At 37.3% G+C, this 23,022-nt stretch overlaps 1 protein-coding gene across 1 annotated transcript in view; it reads right to left on the minus strand.

Annotated features, from left to right (window-relative positions):
• Positions 1 to 23,022, minus strand: part of STK32B (serine/threonine kinase 32B) — a 175,487-nt gene that overhangs the window by 16,804 nt on the left and 135,661 nt on the right. The window contains exons 7-11 of the mRNA XM_032686574.1: positions 18,956 to 19,059; positions 14,685 to 14,801; positions 13,476 to 13,601; positions 7,343 to 7,474; positions 6,514 to 6,578 (exon numbers count right to left, since the gene is read on the minus strand). Coding sequence (XP_032542465.1) covers positions 6,514 to 6,578; positions 7,343 to 7,474; positions 13,476 to 13,601; positions 14,685 to 14,801; positions 18,956 to 19,059 — 544 coding nt within the window. The remainder of the gene's footprint in view (positions 1 to 6,513; positions 6,579 to 7,342; positions 7,475 to 13,475; positions 13,602 to 14,684; positions 14,802 to 18,955; positions 19,060 to 23,022) is intronic.

Below are 23,022 nucleotides of genomic sequence, written 5' to 3' on the forward strand. Positions count from 1 at the left end.
CCAGATGCTCAGCCTTTTTTGTCTGCCCCCCCGCCATGAAACTGTGAAGGGAACACGTTATTGAAAAAATGGCGCTTGTATGAACCCTCTTTTCTCAAAAAAGAGTGAATTTAAAGGTATACCTATAGCAAAATTACCAGCTTAGTGAGCCAAGCTGCCTGAATGTGTGAGCATAGCAAGTCTAAGAGGAGAGTGACATTTAGACTGGTAATTCTAAGCCAGTAATAATGAGTGGGAATCAAAGGTAGACATGAAAGGGCTTGTGTGAGCAAGCAGCAGTTAGTCATTACTGCCCAAATCCAAACCAGGTTCAATCACATTCTGAAAGGCATCTTTCTGATTAGGTGAGATTGCAAAAGCAATCTCCAAAAGCAGACATATCCATTACAAAAGGGGCAAGAAAGGGTCAGTGAAGAGAGGTGCAACCACTTGAAATGCTCACAAAGAGATGGTTTTACACTGAATTAAGGTCAGCAGAAGTAGCAATAAATGAAAAATTGTACTGGAGCCTCATGTAAAAAGCATTCAGATATTAGGAGGATTATAATAATATAAATATCTCCAGAGACACTAAGTGAAATAAAATATCTATTAAGAAAAGTACATTCAATGAGGTATACTGCAAATCATTATGAATATTCAATTTCAATCAAACTAAAAGAAAAGAGAGCACTCAGGGACCCTGGATTTGAATCTGAAAAGACAATTGAAAGGAAAGAAAAAGAATGAAAAAGAGAGAGATAATAAACTTGATCTTGTAAAAAATGCAGAGAATATTAAGTAAGCTTTTCACCTATGATATGGACAAAATCAGACAACATGATTTGAATCATCTTAATATCTCACCCTCCCTCCCCTTTTGCTGTTTATTCTGGGAACAAAGAGCTTTCTGTTCGCCTAGAGCTCTTCAGTACCATTTAGGAGACAACTAAGCGTGGCCAAACAGTAGGAATGATAGTAGGAAAAGAGAGAGCAATGTGCAGCAGCCAATTAGCTGCTTCAATTTGTGGCAGATTGTGTTTAGTGTGGTGGCATTGAACAAACACTGTGAAGAGGAATAAGGTATACCAGCAGCTTAGGAAAGAGGTAAGCCTGTTCATATCAGTAGGGACTAGGCAGATGAATATCATAACAGTTTTATTGCAGCATACTAGTATTAAGTAAAAAAACTCCAAAATCATTAACAGTGTTTAGAAAGTTTTCACTGGAATTGTTAAAAACATGGATATTTTTCTAATCGGTTCATTGCATTTATTAAAATAGTTTGACAGAATTGTAACCCATTTTCATGTACGTTGGATATATGAAATATATATTCTACTCAGTAAAAGGTTTTATTTTCTTTAACTGACTGATAATTTTGTTTAAGTTTATGAAGCATCTAACTGAAGGATTATTCTGCCTAAGGAGCAAATATTTCCTGTGTTTTCTTCTCTGTTCTTAGTTTTCTCACATCTTTAATCCTAAAGACATCTTTCAAGGAGAAGAAGAGGCTCAAGAACCACAGAGATATTCTACTACAAGCAAATACTAAGTCTATTTCTTAATTTCTGCTTAATTCAGGTTTTGGACATTCATAAATAAATGTAGTTGTATGTGAATATCTGCTTAGTGATAACAGCAAAATAATCTGTGCTCAGCTTTTTAATAAATCTGTGAACAGTGTGGCTTTATCTGTACATTCTTTTCCCCTGTAAAAAAAAAATAAAAATTGAAAATGTAGCCTACCTCTTCTAAATGAGATCAAGTTCTTCAAAAACTGCTGGTAAGTCTATGGGAATATACATTCAGATACTGCAGAATGTTTGGTGCTACATTTCTAGATATAATGAAACATCTATTTGCAGAAATAGATTTAAAACCAAAAAAGAGTTAATTTGTCAGCAAAGGGAGCCAAACAGATACCTTCAGATCTACTTCAGATCATATTTTCCAGAAAAACAGTGTGTGACCACTTCTGTATCACAGTATATTTAGTTTATGTGTTCAAAATTAAGATATTAAACTGACATTTTAAGAAGAATAGAAAACATTTCCTGTATCACAAAAGGATTTTCTTATGTTATTTTACTTTGGATCAAGATAGTGTATACCTTTTTCTTAAAGGTACTGGGAGATAATGTCACTGTGGACGGATGCCATACCCCCATGTCATATCAAAACATACACACACACACACACACACACACACAAACGTGTATTTTAATTTGTAGCTCACATCCACTGAAATATTGATGTTAGTAAGAATAAAGTCTTCCATCCAGGAACACTTCCGGCACTCCGGTACCTGAAGCACTAGAAAAATACAGTCAAGATAAAATCTGCTTACACTCTAAGGGATTTAATTCTATATGTTTAGTGTTTTCCTGCACAAATGAAGATGCAGGTTTAAAATTCAGGAGAGTTTAACCATTTTACATGGAGTATTTTCAACTCATGACTGTTGCACAACCCTAAAGCTGCTCCTAGTCTGCTGTTCCATTATTTGAAGTTGCATATGAGTGTCCCAAGAGGAAATTACATTGGGAATGGAAGGTGAACACGACCCAGATTCAGTTTTCTTCAGCCTTTTTATTAGAAGAAATGATGTATCATCGGAACAACTGCTGATGACGGTTACATAAAGACTCTGGAACACTCAGTGGCCATTTTTTCAGACATAAAAGCAATATTTCCTTCAGATTTCACAAATTTCCCAGACTGTTTTATAGGATTAATAATAATGAGAATATGCCTAGCTAAACTGAAGCACAGATCTACACCTGGACATCTCTTCTATAACTACCAGTTTTAGTACACAGGACAGTCCTTTGCAGTTATGCAAATCTCAGGAAAATGGGTTTGTTTCATCTTCTGGGAACTTCTTTGTTTGATAGAGTTGTTGTCTGGCTTTTTTACAGAGAAACTGGGAATAGCTGGTCTTCCCTCCTTTTCTCCTCATCTCCCCATTGAATTCTGAATAGTACCAACAGAAGTTGCCATGTGATTCATGGCTGATAATCACTGACTACATGATTTTGTCCAGGAAGCCCTGTACAGTTAAATCCAATATATAAGGAAAACAGCTAATATTATGGCTCCTGGTCATCCTTTCCAAAGTCCTGTTTTAACAATACACACTTGCTCTATTATTCTGCAGTGTGTAATTATATATAACATCCTACTTCTTTTTAATTCTTCAGATCTTTCATCCTATCTCATAACTGTCCAAATCATAGATATCAACTACATAGTTAAAATATAGTCCAACCAAATAAATTGCATTCAGGGTCAACATAAGTCTTACCAAGAAAGTGTGTTTACTGAATGCTGCTATTCTGAAATGCAGAAAGCAATAGAAAAATGAAAATGCACATTCTGTCTTTGTTATCAGTAAGTGAAACTATTACTTCATTCTGTCTCTTCAAGTATGTCTAAATTCTTTTTATTCTGGTAAGCCTTTTCTCTACCTCCCCCCCCCCCCCTTGTCTGCAATCTAAGAGTTTCTGATAGTCTCCTGATCGTCTTGGCAAGAGAGTAAGTATGACATATTGCAAGACTCGCAGTGTGTGTTGCAGGATGAAAGACGTATAGTGGAAAAGAGGCACAGCCTAGAAGTATCAGCAAGGCATTCAATAAAAGCAGATTTTGTTTTTCATAGCAGATATTTTACAAGTATTGGATTGCAAGATGATGTGGAACTGGGATGAACATAACATAACCTAACTACATATTACTACCTGACTTTATGTTGCTCAGTCAGAAATGTTTCAATTTTTTCCTTGAATCCTTTTAGTTGGAGGAGTCTCATCTTTTCCTTTGAAAGACATGCTAATTTTTTGATTTATCCTTTTTAGGATTTATGTACTGTTCTGTGACACTGAAGCAAGCCAATCAGAAGGCTTAAATCACAACAAAATGTAGATTTTTGTAGCTGAATATAATGAATATCTAAGAAAATATGCAGATATTTCCAACAGTTGGACCAAAAGCAATTCAGCTCTATTTAGAATAACATGGAGGAGTATTAAAACTTCTGGCTGCCTTAATCTGAGACTGATATAAAGCCCTACTTGAGACTGACACTTCACCAAATGACACAATCACATACTAATAGGTATTGTGTTTGTAGGAACAGTTCATGTCTTTCAGCATCTGCAGCTGTTCCTAAGAACTTGATCGGCCGTATGGCTTTGGAAATCCATGTAAGCACAGCCTCAGCCTCTACATACAGTCTCGAGGGAATATAAAGGTTAAGGAAACCCACCATGAATTACTCTGGTGTATACTCTGTAGCTTCTTCTCACCGGTATGATGAAATCTGTGCCTGTCATTGCTCTTTGTTCCCACTAACTTGAATTCACTTTGCACTTCAAACATTTGAACTCCACCCCTTATTAACATTTTTGTCTTTGAAAAGTATTACAGAAGTCTCTCCATGTCCTTCTTAAGCTCTAATACAATTTAAACAAGAAATGATTGTGATCTAGTTTTAGACAATGCAGGATCTATTGTAGGTCTATACCAAATATTTTTCCTTTACCTTGTCAAAGCTAATCAAGCAATGACCAAAACACATGTTTTTCTGGATGAAGTGCATGTGGTTTATCTTTTGTTTTCATTTTACTTGTACTCCTTCTAAACTTCTCCTTGATCTCTCATCAGCTTGTCATAATTCTTTATAGTTTGTGTTGTTACTGTAGTTGTGCAATATGAAACAAATGAAAAAAATTTCCTATGTAAAAAAGGTTTAAGAGCACAGTAAAATTATGACAAGAGAAATCGTTCAGTGCTAGTGAACACACTCACTGAGATTTTGAAAGTGTTTTACAAAATCTGGTGTTTTAGCTTTCAAAATTTCCTGCATATTGGATTTTCTTGATATATGACTCTCTAGTAGGTGTGAGACTGGTATCTGGAAATGAACTATTTGTATGAACAACTTCTTGGAAACTCATTAAATTGATTTATCAATGTAATTTTTTTTCTAATCTTGATATTATGATCCTAATAATTTTGATTTTTGTGAGTTAAGCTACAAAGCTGAAGCATTCACTAGTTCTCTGATATCAAAACTGATTCAGACCTTTCTGAAAGCCTTCTGTAGGCTGACTTGGTCTGCCTTCTCTTGTTTATGGCTCTTACATAAACATATGGCTTTCTTGTGTTAGAGATTATGCAAAATAACATGAAAAAATCTGTTGGATCTTCCTTTTCTTTGTAAGTCCTCACTGTAGTTTCTGTGAGCAGTCAGTATAGGGCACAGAGATGTCCCACAGACTGTAACAGGAAAAAGGGGATTTCATGGCATCATTTCCCTCATGATATTGTGTGAACTGTGCAAAGTCGACAATCTCTTTCCCAATTTTAATTACAGAAGCAATAATTACCTGCATTGTAAGCACTAAGTAAGATAGTCACAACTTTTTAATTAATTTCTAACATTTCACAACTCCATTAGAAAAGCTTGCATATACAATTAGGTCAAATAAAACCACAGAATATACTTGAATGAAGTACAATAATTTGACCAAAGACACAAACCACTCCCCTGTTATGACCTGCATCTGTTAATACAAAGGGGCCCAACTCAAATGCAGTAAACGATGAGAAATGCAGTGAATTAATTGACCAGGAAGATTATCGACATCCTTGGGAATCAGATTTGTACTTCTATCAATTCTGGCTGACTCTTAAATGATAAGTTCTTGCTTCATTTCTGATGTATGTATGTGTATGGCCAGTCTTCGTGAACGAAGATTTGGGAAAGGTCTTTACCCTTCGAGCCTGCGCAGTGGATTTTTTAGGTGAGACACAGTGTGCGCTGAGCTGAGCCCACCCTTTAATCTTAAGGTTCATCTGCCGGGGCCGAGTGAGCTTGGACAGTGGCAGTGAGGTTCTCAGGATGTAGGTTTGTTTAGAGTGACCTTCTCTTAGATGGATGGCCTTACAGGGCTGACAAGATCCATCTGCCCGGGGGAGTTTCCCGGACCGGGATTTGAAGCCTGGCTGCAGCGGTGAGAGGGCTGCATCCTAACCAGTAGACCACCAGGGGTCCTTCATTTCTGATACAGTGTTAATATTTAGCTTTGTTGAAACAGCCAATGTTGAATTGCACTTTTTGTATGGTGGGAAAGTATGAACAGTGTTTCCAAGTCAGAACACTGCAGCTTATATCATTGAAATTTCATGAGTAACAACTTCCCTTGTTTTTGTTTGAGATGTGAAAAAGCGGCCCCTTACATTGTATTCTTTTGCTTAATTGCTGACAGTTTCTCTGGGGAGTGTCAGTAACATTTACTGTATATTTCCAACACACTTTAATCACAAGGTCTTCTACTTGCTTTCAAAGATGGAAGAACTACAAAACCATCACACCAGAGACTGTAAGAGGAAGAAATCAATGGAAATCCAGTCTTTTAGGTTCTGCTGCTGTGATCATTAATCACTTTCTCTTACACTGGGAGAAAAAAAAATAGTTCTCAATTTAATTTTAGTACTGAATGCTAAAGAGGCATTAAAAAATGCACTTACTTCTCTCTGTTGAATATGATGAATTCTTTTCTAACGGTTTCCAAGCACTGCTGCAGGTGTACATTCTTTAAAAAACAGCATGAATAGGTTGATTAAAAAAGATGGGGAATCATAGACAAAAATCACAACAACAGAAACGACACTAAACAAAAATGCTTATGAATGAATACTATCAAGATGCATTTCAAAGATTCATCAAATTGGGCTGTGATAGCACAATCAATCTTTCATTCTTTTGGAAGAAGTTCTCCACAAAGAATTCCTGAGAATTTTTACATTTGATAGCTCTAGGAAGAACAGCTTGCATGAGCATTCAAAATCATTAGGAATACCAACATAATTTATAAAACCTCACTGAAATGAAAATTTAAGTCTGGAAATTATTATTAATCTTCTCAGTACTTTAGACTGTTCATACAATGTGTCTTTCTACATGGGACACGTTAGTCAAGACTGGAAGAGACAGCTTTAACACATCTATAAATAACAAGCCTTTTCACTGCATAGTTTTCATTTTTGGTACTAGCAGTGAATAAATATTCCTTGTATCTATTTTTCAATGTGTGTGAAGTGCATTTGCAACTGGCAACACTTTTTCATACTTTAAATGAGCGTCTATCATAATCTTAAAAATAATCATAACTTAACATGCTACTATTTGACTAAAATAAATGGTTGCTTTTTGTTTTGCTTTGGAGATGGCTTGTAATATAAGTAAAATGACAGAGAGTCATTTTCAGAGGTCATTTTCAGTCAATTTTCAGAGGTAATAAAACTGAACTTAACTGAGTTTGCCTATTAAAGACTGCAGTTACAGTCCCCAGCTTACCAGTGGGCAGGTTTCCTTAGCTCCATCTTTGGATTTGTTTTTGGCAAGTCGCTTTTTCTTTTTATGGAGAGGCTTGGACTCTAAAATCATTTCTTCAAGTTCAAATGTGGGATCACAATTCAGTCTTCCTTTCTGGTACAAAAGGACTCAAAGTTACTCTTTGAAGCATCACGGCGGTTTTTTAGTTTGCTTGGCAAGTGTTAATAGCATTGATAATGAACCAGATTCCCAACCACATCTGTAAAGTGAAAACTGTCTTTTTTAGGCCTGGAGTGATGCTTGAAGTTCAAATAAGGGAGGTAAGATAAAAATAATATTGTAAAGCAAGTATAAAGAGTTAGATCCTCTTCCTAGTTACATACAGATATATTCCTAGAGTGACTACAATTATGTTACCCCAGTGAGACAGATTAATTTGGCCCAGTGTCTTCATCAGAATATCAGTTAGTGCTGTAGAACATAAATGGCATCTGTAATAGTGCAGGAGGGAGGGGGAGCTTCTCTAACACTTCACTTGTTGAAATCTGATTTTCTGAAGTATTAAAGTGGGTTCAGTTGCCTAGATCCTGTCAATGAGAGCAGAGGAAGGAGCAGGTCTTTTTTTAGTTAGTAACATTTATAGAAAAAAAATGGTTCACAGAATCACAGAATACCAGGTCAGAAGGGATCTCAAGGATCATCTGATCAAACCTTTCTGGGCAAAACCATGGTCCACGGTCTGGAAAAGATGGCACAGCAATCTGTCCAGCTGAATCTTAAAAGTGTCCAATTTTAGGGAATACACCATTTTTAAGGGGATACTATTACAATGGCTGACTGTGGTCATTATGAAAAACTTTCTTCTTGTATCTAGTCAGAATCTCCCCGGGAGTAGCTTGTACCCAATATCCCTTGTCTTTTCCATGTGACTCCCTGTAAAAAGGGAGTCAGTCTCTGTCTTCTTTGTAGCCACCCTTTAAATACTGGGACATGGTGAAAAGGTCTCCCTTAACCATCCTTTTCTCAAGGCTCGACAAACCCAGTTCTCTGGGGTTAAACTCAGCCTGTTGTAGCCTGCTTCTCAATCTGATCATCTCTGTGGCCCTTCTCTGGACCCTCTCCAGCCTGTCCACATCTTTTTTGCATGGTGGGGACTTGTCAGCTGTGGCCTGACAAGTGTTGAGCAGAGTGGGATAATAATTTCTTTACGTCTGCAGGCGGTGCCCTTGTTGATGCAACTCAACATCCCATTGACTTTCTTTGCCACAGCAGCAGAAGAACCCTGTTCACTCATATTGAGCTGGCTGTCCACCTGGACCTCCAGGTCCCTTGCCACAGAGGTGCTCCCCAGCTGGGTAGATCCCACCCTGTGCTACACCCCTGGACTATGTTTTCCCAAGTGTAAGTGACCTGACACTTGTTCTTGTTGAACTTCATAAGGTTCTTAGCCCACCCTAGCATGGGTCTTCCTGCAGGGTGGCTCTTCCAAAGCATCCACTTTCCCATTCTGATATCATCAGTAAACTTCCTCAGGGTACACTTGATCCCATCATTCAGATCCCTTATTAAGATACTAAACAATGTTGGGCCCAATATCGATCCCTGAAGCCTGTGACAGGCCTCCAGTTGGAGAAGGAGCTATTTACCACTTCTCTCTGAGTGCACCCTGTCAGCCAGTTCCCCACCCACTGGTGGACTGCTTGTATATGCCATAACACACTGGTTTCTCCAGGAGGAAACTGTATCAAAGGCCTTGAGAAATCCAGGTAGACAATGACCACCACTTGCCCCAGATAACTGAGCAGGTTACATAGTCATTGTCATTTGTCAAGTACAATTTGTCCTTGGTGAGTCCTTGTTGTTTTTTCCCAGTCATGTGCTTCATTCTAATCTATTGTGGTTTTTCTTTTGTATCCAATCTATTATGCTTTTTCTTACCCATTACACATATTGCTTAAATATTCTCGGATCTCCATAGAAAAAATGTTATGTTAATATGTGATGTTTGAAACAAACCTTAAGATTCTTTGTTATATCAGGAAGTCCTTTTTTAGGCAGAGTGATTGGATACACCATTTCTATATGGTCATTTTCTTCCTTGATTCTTCTCAGATTCTTGCTTAGTTCTTTTCAAGTTCCTGATTCTTTCAAATCTTTTCAACATAAAAGTTTACAGGAACATAATTTATGCTTAGAGTTGGGTTTTTTTGTGTTTGTTGTTGTTTTCTTTGTTTGGGTTGTTTTGTTTTTTAATTCTACCCATTAGTGCAGCAAAGCCATCTTGTGACACCATTTGTGGTGAACTCTTTCTCTCCTATTTAGGGATAAGAGCCAGCATGCTGTGATCAGAATATCTATGGTTCAGCTGAACCAAATATGATTTTAAAACGTCACAACTTGGTGTCCTACTTGGTGTCCTATTTACTGGACCAGTGTTTTGCTACTCCTGTGATCGGAGTAACTTGAGTTCCTTTCTTTGCCTCATTCTCTCAAAGCACTTACAAAAAATTTGCAAACAATTTGAGTTGTGTGGTGGAAAATGTTAAAAGCAGCCTGTTTTCCTCTGAGACTTCTGAGAGTTCAATCACACCATTGTCACTGTCAAGGTGGAAGACCTAAAATAAGTCATCTATAAATGACAGATATTTTTAGTAACCAAAGACACTAAGAAGTAAAATCACATCAGAAACTACTTGTATAACTTGTGGTGTGCTACAATGAAACATTTAACTTAGAAATCGCTCCATCATTTTTATTTCTAGCAAATTCTGTGTACTCAAAGTATAATACTGAGATATCTGATGCCTTTCCCTGCATATTATCCAGCTGTCTTTAGTAAAATGTATTTTGTTTTTATTAACGGAGGTTTATAGCTTATTTATATTTAGCAATAAATGAATAAATACTTCTTTAGGTTTCATCAGTATCAGTTCTCAGTGTTCAGTTTCCTGAGCATGTATAATTTTAAGATTTTTTTAGCACTTAAAAAGTACATCACTTTAATCCTGAAGCTTTAAAAATAAAAGCAAATTATATTTAAATAAACTTCTAACAATTTATGATTTCAAGCTGAATTGAAGAAACTAACTAAACCATAGAGAAACACATATATTAGTCAAGTAAGAGATATGTTTATGGAATCAAACTACACAGGGAGAAATTAAATGATGTGATACTGCTCCCACAGGCCTCCCATGTGCCCTCTTGTCTGCAGGAGGCAGACAAGCTCCTGACACTAAGGGCAAGCTGTCAAAATTTATAAAACTTGCTAGTTTCAAAAGTCTTCCCAGATCACAGCACATGTTGGCCCCAATTCAGCTTCTCACCAAAGCCTGAAAGCCAAGAAATATTTTGTTGAGTGGCCTCAATTAATAAATGAAAGTTTGGCTAGTGCAACAGAGAAAAAGTTCCTGAAAAATGTGTGGCCAAACTTGGTCTCATGAAACAGTAAAGTTTGTGATAAAAAGAAATGTTGTGCTAGAAAAGAAACTTTGATTCCTACCTCACTGTTTTTCCCGACACACCTGACTGACCAGGTGGAACAAGCAATATCAGAGTGTACAGAAGTGTCTGGTAGAGCTTGTAATGGGACTTTCAGATTAATCTGGATAGATAAATATAACATTTTACTCCTATTTCCTTTTAAGTGTAGAATATTATTTCACCTAAAATATTACAGATTTTCTGTCAGTTTTGTAGATCCCTGCCAAAACATGAATAAGTTGAATCTAAATGTGAAAAGAATAGCTGTCTTCAGACACATGTCTAATGGTAGACAGTTGAAAGTATTTGAAGAGGATTTCCTCTTTTCTCAGTCTCCATCATGGACCACTGTCAACATCAGCCATAGAGACAGGTCACTGTGCTAACAGAGGAGTACCACACACATGGATTGCACAATTGCTTCTGAAATTACATTTAAATTCACTTTTTTCACTATGGTTAAGAAATCGGAAAATTTATCTATACTGCCTCAGGAATAAGATACTCTCAAAACAACCTAAATCCAAGTGTAAAGAAGGAACAAGACACATGAGAACTAAGAAGTAAGGAGGTGGGGTCTGTGGCCAGGTGCAGACCATCCATCACACGCTTCTCGTGGTTCAGTGTTGGGCAGGCTGGGTGTAAGCCAGCTGGATGTGGAAAATTTGCAGTGCCTTTATAAGGTGCTGTTACTGCAGCCCAGCTGCTGTACCTCACTGCTCAGGAGTCAGGCTGAGCAGGGTGGTACACATCATGCTAGCTGGCTGTACTCCGGGACCAAAGCTGCCTTGAGTCTGATCCTTAGGGCCAGGGTTAAGGTGGAGGATGTGATCCTACGAAATAATGCTTGAATGAGAGCAAGGAAAAGAGGGAGGAGATGCCTGGGGAAAGGAAAACACTGGAGCAGCAACAGGACCAGAGAACAGATTGGCCACAGGCAGGTTTCAGTTTTGCTGAAGCAAGTTTAAGTCCTCTCTCTTGACTTTAAGTCCTAAGATGTGTGCCTATGCATGACTGGGCTTTGTAGAGTCTGGGACTCCCTTGGATCCCCGTGTATTTTGTACCTTTGGATATGGGGAATTGGATCCCTCTTTTAAAATACAGTGTTGTGAAATATCCCACTTACTGACAGCTGTGGATTAAACTTTTAGATAGGAGTAGGAGGTCTAAATAATTTGTTGAGTTTTGCCAGAGGAGGAGGCAGTCCATACCTCTGATATCTCAGAGAGCAGCTCTAACTTGAAAACAGGGAAAGAAAAAAGGCAGTCCCCATTCATCTTGTAGATCCACACCACCAAGAGAATGGTGTTGAGTGCACTAGCTTGCAAAAGCATTGAGCTGTAAAGTGAAAGGAAGGAATTTCCCTACTGGTGAACATGTTTCTGGAGTGCCTATAAGAGAGGCCTGCCTTACTCTTCATCTGTTGTGCTAGTTACCTGCTGTATTCCTGGTCTTTCCCCTGTTCCCTGAGGGTTGGTTGTCTGGAAAAGGTACAGATGGTAATGTTTTTATTAAAAAAAAAAAAAAGAAAAAAATTGATTTAGTCTCAATTTTGCTTTGTATATAGCCAGATTGACTTATTCAGAAAAGACTGTGTGGATCTTGGCAAATGTATTTCAGTCTATATAATTTTTCATTTATTAAAGTGAATTTGTCACATTAAAGTGATCTTTTATGATTAGTCTTGGGAATTCAGCTTTCCTTACACAAGCAGGGAGGCCCTGCTTGCCCACTCACAGCTTTCTTCTCCTGCAGGATGCTGCTTCTAGGGAAGGCTCTGGTCAGGTGCTAAGAAGGACAGTGAACACTGCCAGCACTGTCTTGGCAACCCACTTGGCTATCTTTGGTCCATTAGGCAGTACCCTCTTGCCCTTGTTTTCTGAATGGCTGAATTGTGTCCACATCATGTTTAGCATGAGCTTTAATGTTTACCTGGATGAAGACAGCATCTAGCTATTCCCCCTTCCTTATCTTTACTTACAGTTGCATATAAAAAAGAACAGAAGAAAAACTTAATGTGCTACAAATGTATTGTTTGGAGAAGAATTATAGTGCAGTATGACTGAACAAAGTGGAGAAGTATGTTAACACCAGAGTCATTGCTTTTTATTCATGGCCAGCAAATTCACTTAATTTGCAAATGATCAAAATGGAAATACCCAGAAAACAGGAACAAAGTGGAACCACAGTGAAAAAGAAACCACTAGCTTCCCTCACAGAGTCTGAATGTTTTATTGTAAGAAATTGTCATAAAGGAAATAGGTCAGCCTTTTGGAACAGTATTTTTAAGTGAAAAAGTAACAGCATACTGGGATGTTAAAAAGTTTTCCAAATGTTACCCAAATGCCTAACTTTCACAGTCACAACAGTCTTCTTGGTATTCTTTGTCTCAGAGTTAACCCTGACAGTCATTTGCTCTAACAGCTGAAATGCAAAGTCTGGAAAAAGTATTTTTTTATTTGAAAGGGAACAAAAAGCAGACCAAGGTAATTAGTTCTTGTTGTGATCTATTGAAATGGGACAAATTTTCCCTTAGCTGTGACTGAGTAAATGAAAGTAGAGTCCAAAATAAATCACTGAAGAGCAATAAATACAAGCATAAAAAAGTAAAATGGCAGTGATAATTAAAGTTGAAATTTGCAAACACTGTTCACCTAGAATATTGACTTACATTAGGAACAAAGCCTGGGGTCACAGTTTTCTCTAGAACAGCATCCCAGTTGACATCAGCTAGGTATGGAGAGTTTTGGATGTCTGCAAGGCTTGAAAGACGGCACTCTGGGTCCTTAGTGAGGAGCTGTGATCAAGCACAAGGCATTTTCTAAGGGACTGGATGCCATATATTGTATGATACGTATTTTTGAGTAAGAAAATGGCTAGAGAATCTTCTAACAGATCCTAGAAGTTCCAATTAAAAAAAAAATAAAAGTAATAACTCATAAGATATGAGTATAGTTTAATTGCCAACAGATGGCTGTTGCAGACATGAAGTTTGTAAATGTATTAGCAACAAAAGTCTGTTTACAGATGCATAAGAGTCCAAGCAAAATGAAACATCACAGTTCAATGCCACCCAACAATTTGTATTTTGTCTTTAATTTATTGGAAGATACAGTTACACTGATCATCCTGGCAGCAATTAAAATTATCCATCTCACTATCTACCAAAACTAAATTGCTCATTGCTGCAAAAGACATTGATCTTCTGTTACTCTATTCACACATTCACCAATGTTTCCTGTTCGAGTATCAACACTGATGATCTGAAATATCTAAAAGAGACAGATGATCCTTGCAACATGGCCAGACAATTAAAACAAATGAAAACCTGGGATTTTAGGAAGAAAATGATTTCCAGGGTCATGATGCATTCAGAAAGAGCTCTGTCTTGTAACTTAGTGACATTTACAGCAAAGTAGAATGACTTTTGTTGTTGCAACTGTAGCAACATGGGACAGCAAGAGATAGAGCCATTTTAATTTCGAATCTCCCTGTCTGGAAACTGTAGCAGAGTGGTCCTTCCTTCCCTCTTCCACTTGTACAACCATGGCTGGAGGGAATGGGGCCAGGGCACAGAGCAGGAATTATTGATCCCCAAAGTTTTGCTATCACTAGTGAATAAGTTTTAAAATAATAAAAAAAATATATTAAATTTTTATTTCTTTGAAGCCATGAAAAGGCTGAGTCTAAGTCTAACAACAATGTAGTTTCTGAAGAGAAAATACTGTACCAGTCACATTCAGAACAGCCTAGAAATAAGCCTTGCTCTCTTATCTTTGAAATTTTGATTGCCTAATGTGAGTGCTTGCCTGATACCTTTGCACTGTTGGAGGGGCTTCTGGAAGAGGAGAGAAGAAAGAATGTGTTTGTGCTTTCTTACCTTTTTCAGTAGTGCTATCATGCCCTTGCACCATGCAGATGAGTAGTGAACTCTTTCTATCTTGAACATGTTGAGTATCTCATCAATGGGGGTGGTTGAATGAATTTCATAGGGCCTCTGGGATAAAGTTAAATCAATATCAAGTCAATGAGAATGGATAAAAGAGCATAGACAGTTCACATTTTCCTGAGCTTAGCATTAAATTGGAAATACCAAACCCACAAAAACATCTTATAACAATTTTGAGGCTAATCCTTCTTTATCTGTGTTTTTCTTTGGTCATAATGAATGTAATTACTCATAGATGCATTTCCTCTGCAAGGTTTTCTCTCATAAAAGAAAGTATCTGTTCAAATGAGGTGGATGAACAATTTCATTCCTGGGGCATTCTATGTGAAATGTGAATTATTTAATATTTTTTACTGAGTAGTATATAGAGAAACCAGAAAATGCTTACAAAAGTCTGTGTAAAAACCACGGTAAAAAAGAAGACTCCAAATCCCAATCCTTCTCCTTTACCCCTTTTTTAAAATCCAAAATTAACTCATTACATGTAATGTGTTTGCAGTGCCTAAACTCTTCTGTAGGTGAAAAAAAGCCCTGGGCTTTGCTGTGCTTTGTTCATGAAGTTTCTGTGATTTCTCTTTTATTAAATACAGCATTTGGAAGTAAAAATACTACATATAAATTTATATTCTTGTTATTTTCCATGTACATACTTGTATTTGTAAAGCAAGTTGTTATAATTATACTCGTTGTTTTTTGTAAACAAGGACAGACAGTGGTTTGTTTGTGAATTAAGTTATACCCAGCAGGTGACCAATATATGATATGAGATCTGCAGCTAGATGCCATCATAGCAGCAGTGTGCAAACTGATGCATGATAATTCATAAACAACATAGAGTTACATTCTAATCCAATATCCTCAACAGCAAAGGGCAGATGCTCATTACCTTGACTCAGAACTGAGTCATTCGTTGATTTATGTTAGCATGTACTTATAGAAGATTATAATTTAGGAATATTTCTAGGTGTTAGTTATCTAATCTTTAAGGAGTTGGAGCCACTCTTCATAAAGACCCAGGACATATTCTTATTTTGGGAAGACTCATGCACATATTTAACTTTGAACATATGTACAAAGTAAAATCCATTCCAAGGCACTGGTATATTCTAAAAATAAATTCAAGAATTGCTTACTTTTTTTGCTTATATTCACATTGTTTGCCTGTTGTCATTTATCAGGTCCATATGAATTCAACAGAACCTAAAGGCCTGCTCTAAATACACAATTTTCTTGAATCATGTTCAAAACTGTCATTTGAAATAGTCTGTCGTGCTTTTCCCCACCTGTGGTAATGTTTCCATAAAACAGTTGCTAAAAATGAAAGGTTAACATTCTGTCTGTCTGTCATCTAGAAGCAACCTACTGCTGACTTAGACTTGATATAACAATGAGACCAACAGGATCACTGAGCCAGAATGCACAGCAATTGTTGAAAATGGCGATTAACTCTAAAAATAGCAACTATAAGGAATTATGACTCATGGAAAGTTTTTGTGTCAAAGATGTTTCTGCCCATGCCTTTTTCCTCACAGAAAAATCCCTAAAACTTACTTTATTTTAAATATTATTAGCATTCTGCAGTCTTGATTTTTTGAGCTTTGAAGAGATTTTAAATATTGTTATTATTTAATTTGAACTATAAATGGCCATTATAAGTTTGGTCTTTTGAGGTCCTTCACACCTTTATCTCCCATGCTTTTCACCTATTCACTCCACTTGAAGGTCATATCCCTTTTGTTCTATTTTGTGAAAAAAAAAAAAAAATCTGGTTTGCTTTTGTTCATGATGTTTTACCAAAGTTTGTTGTAAACTTCACATTGCAGTGAAAATTAGAGTCTGTGAGTCCCACCTATTACCTTATTCCTCCACTTTGTCTCTATTGAATGTATGGTATATATAGTTATTGCAGTATTTTAGCATTTGTCTGTAGCTCAGGAACAGACAGATGTCTCACTCTTTGCATTATAGTGTTTAATTTCTTGGACTTGGAGAAAAGATCAATGTTTGATGCAAAGCTTTATTAATTTAATTTGGTTTTCTTGCTAGGTCTTTTATTGGCAACTGGGTAAGGAGAAAAATGCACCTACAACTTACTGAGAAATGCTAGCACTACTATGGGTAACCAAAAAATGGTCCAGACAGCTCTGTACTGGATGCAACCTGCTCCTGTAGCTGCAGCCCCATTTCCAGCACTGCATTATTTTGGCTGCCCAGCAGTAGGGAGCCAGGCATGAGAATGGCTGGAATGTCTTGAACACCCTGAGCCTCCCCTGAGGGCTCTTACAGCAGCAGAGGCAAATAAAAACAAAAATTCAGCTCAATTGAAAACAACTCATTTTTACTTAATGCCTCTTGAATTCAGGCTGTCAGTGTCATACACTATGCACAGCTCAGAGGTGGAAAATGAAATTTGTTGTGCTTCTCATTTCCAGTGCACCTTCCTTCTTTACCTCCCACCCTCCCCATACACTAGGATGCATCACACTCCAACTGCAGAAAGTCCTGTTGCACACAGCAACGTGCCTCAGGTTAAGTGCATTTCCTAAATGCACTCTGCTACTTCTCTTGTCATCAATTCTGTCAGTTTAGGCCTTGTCTAGACTAGAAAAATTTAGAAATACAATTCAGGAAAAATTAGTCCTTTTCCTAGTCCATACAGAGCTGTGGGCTGCCAGGCCACCCTCTGTCTTGCTCAGTAGGCAAGAGCTGCTCTTCCAGAGGAAACAAGCAGCTGGCTTGGTTGACTGGAACAGGTACAGATGGTAATGTTTTTATTAAAAAAAAGAAAAAAAATTGATCTAGTCTCAATTTCACTTTGTCTATAGCCAGATTGACTTATTCAGAAAAGACTGTATGGATCTTGGCAAATGTATTTCAGTCTATATAATTTTTCATTTATTGAAGTGAATTTGTCATATTAAAGTGATCTTTTGTGATTAGTCTTGGGAATTCAGCTTTCCTTACACAATCATTCACTGTGCTTCTTTCTTGAAGACACTCGCTGGTGAAAGGGTTGATTTAAAACCATCAGGATGCTCTCTTAATTTACTGTATGTGCAGCTATTACTACTGTCTGTGACTAGGGTTGAGGATGAATTATGCTTATCGCTGCCAGATCTTAACTTCTCCATTCTGAGAAGAATGTCAGCTTAAAAACTCCCTAACTTTTGAGAAGGATGGTCGAGAAAAATTGCTAATAATTGTTGCTTTGCTGTTTTTTTTTTTCAAAAAAGGTTTTTAATGCTCCTGTGCTCTGACAGCAGAAACAGTCTTTGCAAGGGAGAGATCTTTGCATCAGGAGCATGGCTTTTGCCATTTCTGTGGAAATACAAAATAGACTGGCCAAATTCTAGGCCTTTGAAAAATGTAGCTTGTGAAGTAAAAATATGCCAACACTGAAATTTATTTTTCCATCTAAAAGTGGAAATAATAATTCTTTATTTCTGTTTTCTTTTATCTGTCATCCTTTACAAAATTTTGAGATCTTTGTGGGGTGGATTTTTTGGCAGGACAAGGTAGCAGAACTGTGTTAGTGTCATATGATAAAAAATATTTCTTCCTTTAAAACAGCATACTGCAATGCAATAAAATCTCCTTTACAAAACAGGAGTTAAAAGTAATTCTCCCCCTTCATCCCCCCAAATTGCTACTTTAGCTATGTTATCATCCTGAAATAGTATAGAAATAACTGTTTTCCATAGGGAATAGTAAATATTTACGCAACAAAGTGCAATCTTTTGAACCAAAATGGAAAAGAATTTTCCATTATCTTCCGTGATATTTGACCATGCTCAGGAAGATTTTTCATTAAGCTTATTCACATAATTGACTAGATAAGAAACAAATGCACTGGCAGATAAGCATTTTCTATAGTTGGGCCAAGCATCTTAAGATATTACATTAGATCTTTTATGGTATTAGCCAAGAGAATCAAAGATATAATAGTTTCTGAAGCAACTCTACTTCCAGCACTTTGGAGAACCATTAAACATTAGGCCTTTCCTTAGCCAAACCGAGGCAAATTTTTATAATGTATTGAGGGTGAGGTGAAACTTTCCCAAGAATGTTTTCAGCTGGTATAGAACCAGGACAGCACTCCTGACCCGAGCCTTGTACACTCAAATTTTATCATGAAAAGTGCATTCAGAGGCACTGCAAACTTGAGACTTCTGTTAAATAACAACAAACCCAATCATTCTTACCCAACCCCTCAGTAATTCATATGCTGTAATTCCTAGTGACCACCAGTCTACTGGGTATGAGTATCCTGGACCTCCATCCATAAAAGCCTGGAACACTTCTGGAGCTAAAACAGTAAATCAAATCAAACAAAAGGCATTTAATTAAGGTTAGACTATGGATCATTAATATTCACAGCTGAAAAATTAATAAAGACTCAACTAACTGGAATTAAATATATTTATAAGCACAGCATTTTTGGGATGCAGTTTCAGTGTCTTGGTTTACTGATAGCAAGCAACCTTCACTGGCCAAGGTTTTTCAAAAGTTAGTAATTTCATATGTTAATTCTTACCTGGTCCATTTAAGTTTTAAGTTATGTGAATAAAAATAACTAATAGGAAGAGAATTCCTAATCTGAAGTGTGACTTAGAACCTTTAGGATAATGTAAACATCATACGGGAAAAATATCTGCAAGCGGGATGATTTTTTGTGATTGATGGAGGTGTTGAATATGGTAAATCTCATCTTTATCCTACATTTGGATAAAACTAATCAGACAGGCTATAAAAATATTCAGCATAGGAAAGTGGTAGTTAGATAGAAATCCTGACACTGATTTTATGCTGTGAGAAACTGTCATGACTGGAAGTAAACAAACTTTCAATAAAGTAATGAATTCCATAAAAATATCTTTTGTGGGAAAAAAAAAAACCTTTTCAAAACAAGGATCCAGTTCACTAATTTTAGGAAAAAAAACCCAAACCAAACCATACTAAATAATGCCACTGTAGTTTCTTCAGAAAATCAGATGTAAATGAGAGAGGACATGAAATGAAATGAAAACTCAGTCATGCTTTTCTAATGATTTAACAGCAGAATCTCAGTACACTTTGTGAAAACAACTCTTTCACTGGAGATTTTGTAAACAACATTATTCCCAGCCATAACATCATGCTAGATTACAATTACCATGTGAGCCTCTTCTGGCCATGATGCCGGGTCTAATGTACCATATTACCACCTGATTACCGTGGCATCACTTTGTAATGTGCTTACTGCAGTGACTAATGTAGTCTGGTCACACTTACTTCTGACTGGCAGTTTGGGGTTTGACTATTTATGGCATTTAGAGAAGCACCTTTCGTGAACGAAAAGGCATTTTAGACGAGTGTTTGCAGTCCTTGCATTATGGATGGCAACATAGTAATTTACAACTCCAGTCCTGACTTCAGAAAGCCTTCAAGAACCAAACATACTAGATGACTTCAGTATCCATTAATTAGTTATAGCAAAGCTCTAATCTGTAGAATAAAAAGCAGTGAATGAATGAAAGTGGTCTTATACTCCTTGACCAACAGGACCATCTCTAAAAATGTTAGGTATGAGATCTGCAGGCACCTAAATAAAGATTTTTGCTGGAATATGTGCGTTTGGAGAAAAGATCACCTGTGGGTCTCTGGAGAGGCAAACTTGTGTTATGATCGAGTCTGACACGAACCAGCAATGCCCCAGGTGCCATTACACTGAGTTAACTCTGTCTCACCTCCAGATGATACAGCTTTTCTTGGCATGCTATGTCTCCGTGTGTGCTTCCACTCTTGTTTGCATGCTGCTGGTGTGTAGGCACATCTTGCAGGTGTGCAGACTATCGGATAGATAGGTGTAAGAGGGTAAGCAGGATTCTTTGTGAAACTTTAGTGGATCAATGCACCTCAGTTGCACATCAGGCACCAAAGTTATATTTTTAATATCACTGTAGGGTCCTTGTAGTGAAAGTTTGCTTGATTTAGCCTCATTAGTTATGGGTTTTGCCCACTGTGCCTAGATGATGTATAATAACTCATTACAGAAAATAGCCTTTGTGGCATTTTTACTGAGCTATGAAGGTATAATATTGGTTTCACTCTTTCTTTTATAGCTTTAACATTGCAATAATGAGACAGATTACCATCTGATTTCTGGGAGATAGAGGTGAAAGTACTTTATTGATGTAACCTATGACATTGCCAGAATGGTGCAGCTGTTGTGCTAATTTAGTGACTGAATTATTGACTTATATTTTATTTTCTTGTTCTAAAAGCTTCAAGGTCAACTCATCCTACATTAAGCAGATCAGCAGAAGATGTTCTCTTTTGTCCTGGAGTTTTGAAGCTGTTTTCTCACCTTAAACCAATGGCATTCTTAGGTCAGAATATGAGCAGTTAGGGTCCTGATTTTTAAAGCAGATAGTCCTTTTCCCCCTGCTTTGGCAGTATTATTTTCAGTCCAGCTGGAATGCCTCTCTGCATTCCATCAGCTCCAATGAAGCAGTTGTAAACGCTCGTTTCACAAGATGAGAGGGGGACTGACAGAAGGTGCAATGTGATTTACAATATCCTATGTACAGGTTTTTTCTCAGGGTGAAACCTCAACCATACTGAAGCCAAAAGACCTTTTCCCAGTTTCACAAGGCTGTTAAACACCCTTTTCACACTAAACTTGTGCTTAATGTGTCTAAAAGTTTTTTGAGCTGAAACATTAGGCGTAAATGAAGGACTCCAGGATGTATGGCAGACTTCTGGAGTTTGCCTGCTCATTCAGAAACAGAGCATGATTTTACAGAAAGACAGTAGGCCCTCCAAGTCATGGGGTCAGCCAAGTTCTGAAGAACTAGAGCTGTGAAATACACAGCATAACATTAGATTTTGCTGTAAAAAATAAGTATGTAAGGAGAACCAATTTGGAGTGCAAATTGGATAGGATAAAAGCAAATAAAAAATCTGAAAGGAAAGTTGAAATTCTGCATTGATTTTCTTTACCATTGTTATTTAAATAGACTATCTGTAATCTTTTAAAATTTGAATTTGATCCCAGGCTCAGCTTGGACAGCCATCCTGCAGCCTGCTCTGGGTAGGTTCTTCCAAAGCATGATCAGATTTGAGCTTGCCAGCTTGGAGCAAGGGCAACAGCTCTGCTGTGTGCACTCCTTCTGCACACATTCTCTTGCCATAACAAATTCAGGATGAGAAGAATACTTCATCTTTTACCCCCACTCATCTACCTAGATGGAAGTATTCTGCCTTCAAGAGTTTTTGTGAACAAGAGTGAGAGAGTGCCTGCAAGAAAAAGTGTTTCAGATTTTTTCCTCAAGCAGTTTCTACAGAACAAAGGCTTTTCAGGAAAATAAATTAGTTTAATAACAGGTTTGATCCTTCAGATTCTTTTGCCCAAGAGCTGTAGTTACTATAACATACAGTTAAAGGGAAGGCAGCAGATGTTTGCATGGCAGACACAAAACTTTTAAATAGCAAAATTAAATCAAAAGTAAACAAAAAGCAATAGCAAGAGTGAATTCAAAGACAAGTGGAGAAGTGTTGCAATTGTTAGATCCCACTGGTATTCACAGCTCCCCATGGACTAATGCCTTTGATATGATGAAGAACTGCCTTCCTAGAGCTGGCCAAAGAATGCCTCCAGCAGCAGGATCCTGGTCCAGCCTCACTGCTCACCCTGCTTTGAGCAGAGTTGGAATAAAGGTTCCTGAGGACCCAACTAACACAAATCACCCTACAATCCTGTGATCCTAAGAAAGCTCAAGCAACCACCTCCTCACAGCACATCTGAGTGGGATGACAGAGGCATCTAAGGCCAGGAGCCTCAGTGGGATCTTTACAGCCTCCTCCTATTGGCAGTCATTGTGAACTACATGGGCTCTTCACCTCTGCTTAGACACCTGAAAAACCTGTCAACCAAAGTACAGGGAATTAGAACTCAGAACAATGCAGTCATCTTGTTTGGGGTATTGCTTTTCATGTTTGGCAGAAATGTGATCCAACACCTTTCATGCAACATTTTGGTAACTACAAAGACAGACCCTTTAAATATTAATGCCATTCCAAGCTGGAACATCTGTACTAATTTTAACAGAGCAAACAACAAAATCAGGAATGTCTTTGTCTTATATGAGAATGGGTAAATGAACAAATTTATCTTCAGCAACTAGCCTAGATAAAGTCCTTCCATTTCTTTTCTACATCTATATTTTTCTCTTAATAATATACTTTCATGATTTCATTGTTTTTCTGCTTTGTTTTCTTGAAAAATCAC

Source organism: Chiroxiphia lanceolata, chromosome 4 (assembly GCF_009829145.1).
Source record: "Chiroxiphia lanceolata isolate bChiLan1 chromosome 4, bChiLan1.pri, whole genome shotgun sequence".
NCBI lineage: Eukaryota > Metazoa > Chordata > Aves > Passeriformes > Pipridae > Chiroxiphia > Chiroxiphia lanceolata.